Raw genomic sequence first — 7626 nt, forward strand, 5'->3', positions numbered from 1 at the left:
CAAACTGGCTCAAGTTAAGATCCTACGGTGTCTTCATACAGTGCCTGAGTTTCAATTTCTCACCTTTCTACACACAATACCCCATAATGACAAAGTGAAAACGTGTTTAGTCATTTTTGCAAGTGTATTGCGGCTGGCTTTCAGATTAAGCGAGCGGGTTTTAAGAAGCGAGGTTTGGCGGTTCATGTTTCGGAGGGCGCATGACTCAACCTTTGCCTCCAAAGTCTGTTGGAGAGTTGAGACAAGATCGAAATCAGGGAGAAAAAGAATACAACAACAACAAAAATGTGGAAAAACCTGAAGATTCACCTCCATCATCCCCATCTCATTTAACAGAGCTTAAACATCTGTAAGGAAGAATGGGAGAAAATCCCCAAATACAGATGTACAGTACAAAGCTGAAGATTCACCGCCATCATCCCCATCTCATTTAACAGAGCTTAAACATCTGTAAGGAAGAATGGGAGAAAATCCCCAAATACAGATGTACAGTACAAAGCTGATGCAGACGACTCAAAGCTATAATCACTGCCAAAGTTACTGTATACACACACAGTCTCACTATCACACAATGCAGGAGCTGCAATGAAGAGCAGTGAATGTGAGACTTGTTTAGCATCAGTGTAATTAAAGTGAACGTGTGTGTGTGTGTCAGCAGTGTTGTGGAGGCTGACCCTGGATTCCACCCAGGTGATCACCTGTTCATAAGGGAGAGCTAATGAGCAGTTGGAAGCACAGGGGACTGCAGTGTTTACAGGAAATGCTCTCCTCATTTCCTCTTGGTGTGTTTATAATGTGTGTGGACATTGAATATGTACCGTGTAGCCTTTGTTTCTATACGGGTAAACATACAGAACATACTCTATATGTATCTCTGTGTGGGCACTGTGTGTGTGTACCGTGTGTGTGTACTGTGTGTGTGTATAGGCAAGGAGGAACAGTAATGTGATATTGCTGAGGCTTGACAAATGACCCAGGGACTGATGAGGCGCTTGTTTCTGCAACCACTAGCACTTCCTCCTAATTACCCCACCTCTGCCCATAAACTGTGTGTGTGTGTGTGTGTGTGTGTGTGTGTGTGTGTGTGTGTGTGTGTGTGTGTGTGTGTGTGTGTGTGTGTGTGTGTGTGTGTGTGTGTGTGTGTGTGTGTGTGTGTGTGTGTGTGTGTGTGTGTGTGTGTGTGTGTGTGTGTGCACCACCTCTACACATAAACTCCTTGTGTGTGGGGGGGGCAGAGTGTTAGAACTATGTCTCCTAGCCATGTCAGCAGGTGGGAAGCTCTATCTGGAGAAAAGAGGGAAAAATCACCAAAGCATGCAAATCACACTCTGAGGGGAGAATCAATTAGAAGTGGAGCAGCCTGGCTGTGAGGGATGTGATGGGGCTTTGAGGGATGTGAAGGGGCTGGGCACATGCAGAGATACAGAGATGGTGTATGACCATGGATAACCCCCCGGGGTCCTGCATTAGCCCTCTGAGAATACACAGTCCTCCACTCATCCCAGCAGGCCTCTCTCTCAGACTTTATACCCTCTTTCTCGTTCCCTCACTGTCTCGCTTCATGTCTTCTGTCTCTCTCTGAAAGGTTCAGATGGGTTTTGACTTGATAATGTAAAGTTGAAGTCAGACGTTTACATACACTTAGGTTGGAGTCATTAAAACTCATTTTTCAACCACTCCAAAAAATTATTGTTAACAAACTATAGTTTTGGCAAGTCAGTTAGGACATCTACTTTGTGCATGACACAAGAAATGTTCCCAACAATTGCATAATTCACTGTATCACAATTCCAGTGGGTCAGAAGTTTACATACACTAAGTTGACTGTGCTTTAAACAGCTTGGATTCCATAAAATGATGTCATGGCTTAAAGAAGCTTCTGATAGGATAATTGACATCATTTGAGTCAATTGGAGGTGTACCTGTGGATGTATTTCAAAAGAAAAAGAAATTGGCAAAGACCTCAGGAAAAAATTGTAGACCTCCCAAGTCTGGTTCATCCTTGGAGGCAATTTCCAAACACCTGAAGGTACCATGTTCATCTGTACAAACAATAGTACGCAAGTATAAACACCATGGGACCACACAGCCATTATACAACTCAGGAAGGAGACACATTCTGTCTCCGAGAGATGAACGTACTTTGGTGCGAAAAGTGCAAATAAATCCCAGAACAACAGCAAAGGACCTTGTGAAGATGCTGGAGGAAACAGGTAAAAGTATCTATATCCACAGTAAAACAAGTCCTATATCAACATAACCTGAAAGGCCGCTCAGCCAGGAAGAAGCGACTGCTCCAAAACCTACATAAAAAAGCCAGACTACGGTTTGCAACTGCACATGGGGACAAAGATCGTACTTTTTAGAGAAATGTCCTCTGGTCTGATGAAACAAAATTGAACTGTTTGGCCATAATGACCATCATTATATTTGGAGGAAAAAGGGGGAGGCTTGCAAGCCGAAGAACGCCATCCCAACCGTGAAGCACGGGGGTGGTAGCATCATGTTGTGGGGGTGCTTTGCTGCAGGAGGGACTGGTGCACTTCACAAAATAAATAGTATCATGAGGATGGAAAAAGATGTGGATATATTGAAGCAACATCTCAAGACATAAGTCAGGAAGTTAAAGCTTGGTTGCAAATGGATCTTCCAAATGGACAATGACCCCAAGCATACTTCCAAAGATGTGGCACAATGGCTTAAGGACAACAAAGTCAAGGTATTGGAGTGACCATCACAAAGCCCTGACTTCAATCCTACAGAAAATTTGTGGGCAGAACTGAAAAAGCGTGTGCGAGTAAGTGTGCCTACACACCTGACTCAGTTACACCAGCTCTGTCAGGAGGAATGGGCCAAAATTCACCCAACTTATTGTGGGAAGCTTGTGGAAGGCCACCCGAAACGTTTGACCCAAGTGAAACAATTTAAAGGCAATGCTACCAAATACTAATTGAGAGTATGTCAACTTCTGACCCACTGGGAATGTGATGAAATAAATAAATGCTGTAATAAATCATTCTCTCTACTATTATTCTGACATTTCACATTCTTAAAATAAAGAGGTGATCCTAACTGACCTACATAGGGGATTTTTACTAGGATTAAATGTCAGGAATTGTGAAAAATTGTGAAAAAAGTTTAAATCTATTTGGCTAAGGTGTATGTAAACCTCCGGCTGTCTGTGTCTCTTTTTCTCCTCTCTCATTCTTCTACTTTCCTAATTGCCTTTTTATTGGTGCAGTGCTCTGTATGATAAATATATCTGAAACTCAGTATAATAAACATGTCTGAAACTCAGTATAATAAATATGTCTGAAACTCAGTATAATAAATATGTCTGAAACTCAGTATAATAAATATATCTGATACTCAGTATAATAAATATATCTGATACTCAGTATAATAAATATATCTGATACTCAGTATAATAAATATATCTGAAATACAGTATAATAAATATATCTGATACTCAGTATAATAAATATATCTGATACTCAGTATAATAAATATATCTGATACTCAGTATAATAAATATATGTGATACTCTGTATAATAAATATATCTGTATAATAAATATATCTGAAACTCAGTATAATAAATATATCTGATACTCAGTATAATAAATATATCTGTATAATAAATATATCTGAAACTCAGTATAATAAATATATCTGATACTCTGTATAATAAATATATCTGTATAATAAATATATCTGATACTCAGTATAATAAATATATCTGATACTCAGTATAATAAATATATCTGTAACTCAGTATAATAAATATATCTGATACTCAGTATAATAAATATATCTGAAACTCAGTATAATAAACATGTCTGATACTCTGTATAATAAATATATCTGAAATTCAGTATAATAAATATGTGATAAATGTGTATTGAGATTCTTTATGTAGATGCAGGAATGTGTGTGTTTCCCACCTCATATTTCTCTTCTCTTCTCCAGGTATAGAATGACCTCAATCCCAAGAGAGGCCTGATCACGGATTGGCTGAGAGTACTGGACCGAGCCCCTTCTAGCCCTCCCTGACACCGCGGACCATGGAGTCCCACCACACCAGGACACGGACTTCCTGTCTTACCCTATGCTGCTTCCTGTTTGCCCTGGCCATCCCTCTCTTGTTGGCATCCAGGACCCTCCCCCATGCTCCCGACGGCGTCACTATCATCACTGCCTCCATCGACGCAGCTGAGGAGGAGGACTATAGCACGTTCAGCACCGAGAACCCTGAGTGGAAGTTCAACCACGTGGCCGTGGACGAACGCAACGGCAACGTGTACCTCGGAGCGGTCAACCGCATCTACAAACTCTCCCCTGACCTAAACGTACAAGTGTATCACGAGACTGGCCCCGACGAGGACAACCGCAAGTGCTACCCGCCACGCATTGTGCAGCCCTGCAGCGAGCCGCTGTCCCTCACCAACAATGTCAACAAGATGCTGCTGATGGACTACCGGGAGAACCGGCTATTAGCCTGTGGTAGTCTCTATCAGGGCATCTGTAAACTCCTCCGTCTGGACGACCTGTTCAAGCTGGGAGAGCCCTTCCACAAGAAGGAGCACTACCTGTCCGGGGTCAACGAGAGCGGTTCGGTGTTCGGCGTCATTGTGTCGTACGGGGACTCATCGCCCGACAAGCTGTTTGTGGCCACGGCAGTGGACGGCAAACCCGAGTATTTCCCCACCATCTCCAGCCGCAAGCTGGCGCGCAACTCGGAGGAGGACGGCATGTTCGCCTACGTCTTCCACGATGAGTTCGTGGCATCCATGATCAAGATCCCGTCAGACACGTTCACCATTGTGCCTGACTTCGACATCTACTACGTCTACGGATTTGGCTCGGGTAACTTCGTCTACTTCCTCACGCTGCAGCCGGAGATGGGGAACGGGCCGGCCACCGGCTCCTCCTCCACGGGGCGAGAACAGGTGTACACTTCTAAAATAGTCCGGCTGTGTAAAGACGACACAGCCTTTAACTCGTATGTGGAGGTACCCCTGGGCTGTGTGAAGGGCGGCGTGGAGTACCGGCTCCTACAGGCGGCCTACCTCTCCAAGGCGGGTGCCATATTGGGGCGCTCGCTAGGTGTGGGGCCCGATGATGACGTCCTATTCACCATCTTCTCCAAGGGCCAGAAGCGGCGGCCACGCGAGGCTTCGCAGGAGTCAGCGCTGTGCGTGTTCGCCCTGCGTGAGATCAACGAGCGCATCAAGGAACGACTGCAGTCGTGCTACAAGGGCGAGGGCACCCTGGACCTGGCCTGGCTCAAGGTCAAGGACATACGCTGCAGCAGCGCTGTGAGTACCAAGCACACACACACCCACACACAGCAGTACTAACCAACTATTTTCACACCTGATCCATCAAAACAAGGTCTTGATGATGGATAGTGGCCAGTGATGATGGCCAGTGTGGATAGTATGTTGAAAACAGTCTGATTTTCCTTGCGTTACCAATGCTGGAATACAAGAGTAGAGATTCATAAGTGAGCTGTATTCAACTAGAACACTGTGTTAAATCTGACAATGAAACACGTAGTAACAAGAGGTGCATATTTACCGACTATTTATTTTGTTCTACTAAATGAAAGGTGAAGGCTCATCACCCCACACTACACAACAGAACCATAATGAGAGGTTTGTCTCACTCTAAAGGTGTATTAGAGGCACCATGTTTCTGGGTGGGCTGCTGCACCATTGGATTCATTTGAAGTGTTAACCAGCTTCGGGATCTGTTTCTCTCTCCGTCTTAGAGAGGTGGGCAATTCACACTCACAAGTAATGAGCATAATTTACCTCACTCCGTTGCGGCATTAGCAATTCAGTAACACATTTCATTGAATCTCTTCAGGTTAAATGTTACATCAGCGGTGTCTCTCAAAGCAGAGCTTCGATGTGACGCAACAGTATTTGGTTTATACTACCGCTCCTCCTCAGATAAAATGCAGACAAGCTGAAGAAACGAGAAATGGACATTTCACTGAATAGCAGTCAGGCAGGTTTCTCCACAGCTGCTGTGCTGAACATTAGCTAGTAAACCCATCAGTGGGTCTTAATGCAGGTGAGCTGGTCTCTTAGTCTAAAGAGCTTCCCTGCCATCTCTACTGTTCTCTATAGTGCTGGTCTCTTAGTCTAAAGAGCTTCCCTGCCATCTCTACTGTTCTCTATAGTGCTGGTCTCTTAGTCTAAAGAGCTTCCCTGCCATCTCTACTGTTCTCTATAGTGCTGGTCTCTTAGTCTAAAGAGCTTCCCTGCCATCTCTACTGTTCTCTATAGTGCTGGTCTCTTAGTCTAAAGAGCTTCCCTGCCATCTCTACTGTTCTCTATAGTGCTGGTCTCTTAGTCTAAAGAGCTTCCCTGCCATCTCTACTGTTCTCTATAGTGCTGGCCTCTTAGTCTAAAGAGCTTCCCTGCCATCTCTACTGTTCTCTATAGTGCTGGCCTCTTAGTCTAAAGAGCTTCCCTGCCATCTCTACTGTTCTCTATAGTGCTGGCCTCTTAGTCTAAAGAGCTTCCCTGCCATCTCTACTGTTCTCTATAGTGCTGGCCTCTTAGTCCAAAGAGCTTCCCTGCCATCTCTACTGTTCTCTATAGTGCTGGCCTCTTAGTCCAAAGAGCTTCCCTGCCATCTCTACTGTTCTCTATAGTGCTGGCCTCTTAGTCTAAAGAGCTTCCCTGCCATCTCTACTGTTCTCTATAGTGCTGGCCTCTTAGTCTAAAGAGCTTCCCTGCCATCTCTACTGTTCTCTATAGTGCTGGCCTCTTAGTCCAAAGAGCTTCCCTGCCATCTCTACTGTTCTCTATAGTGCTGGCCTCTTAGTCCAAAGAGCTTCCCTGCCATCTCTACTGTTCTCTATAGTGCTGGCCTCTTAGTCTAAAGAGCTTCCCTGCCATCTCTACTGTTCTCTATAGTGCTGGCCTCTTAGTCCAAAGAGCTTCCCTGCCATCTCTACTGTTCTCTATAGTGCTGGCCTCTTAGTCCAAAGAGCTTCCCTGCCATCTCTACTGTTCTCTATAGTTTCCTGCAGTTACACTATAGGATTGACAAAGGCGTTGCGTAAAGTCACACTACCTGCAGTTACATTGTGATTAATGCACTGGATGGATGTTTCTGGAAACTGTCTAAAGTGATGGATGACGTTGCGTTGAGGTCTCTTCAAATTCCTTAGAGTTTTCTGAGCTTGTTAGTGCTTGTGAGCCTCTCTTGTTAGTGCTTGTGAGCCTCTCTTGTTAGTGCTTGTGAGCCTCTCTTGTTAGTGCTTGTGAGCCTCTCTTGTTAGTGCTTGTGAGCCTCTCTTGTTAGTGCTTGTGAGCCTCTCTTGTTAGTGCTTGTGAGCCTCTCTTGTTAGTGCTTGTGAGCCTCTCTTGTTAGTGCTTGTGAGCCTCTCTTGTTAGTGCTTGTGAGCCTCTCTTGTTAGTGCTTGTGAGCCTCTCTTGTTAGTGCTTGTGAGCCTCTCTTGTTAGTGCTTGTGAGCCTCTCTTGTTAGTGCTTGTGAGCCTCTCTTGTTAGTGCTTGTGAGCCTCTCTTGTTAGTGCTTGTGAGCCTCTCTTGTTAGTGCTTGTGAGCCTCTCTTGTTAGTGCTTGTGAGCCTCTCTTGTTAGTGCTT

At 44.6% G+C, this 7626-nt stretch overlaps 1 protein-coding gene across 1 annotated transcript in view; it reads left to right on the plus strand.

Moving 5' to 3' along the window:
* The first annotated feature begins 3971 nt into the window (after positions 1-3971).
* LOC124025811 (plexin-A4-like) overlaps positions 3972-7626 on the plus strand; it is a 34209-nt gene continuing 30554 nt past the window's right edge. Inside the window, exon 1 of the mRNA XM_046339134.1 lies at positions 3972-5317. Coding sequence (XP_046195090.1) covers positions 4064-5317 — 1254 coding nt within the window. The 5' untranslated portion in view covers positions 3972-4063. The remainder of the gene's footprint in view (positions 5318-7626) is intronic.

The sequence above is a fragment of the Oncorhynchus gorbuscha genome, unplaced genomic scaffold, assembly GCF_021184085.1.
Source record: "Oncorhynchus gorbuscha isolate QuinsamMale2020 ecotype Even-year unplaced genomic scaffold, OgorEven_v1.0 Un_scaffold_2458, whole genome shotgun sequence".
Classification (NCBI taxonomy): Eukaryota; Metazoa; Chordata; class Actinopteri; order Salmoniformes; family Salmonidae; genus Oncorhynchus; species Oncorhynchus gorbuscha.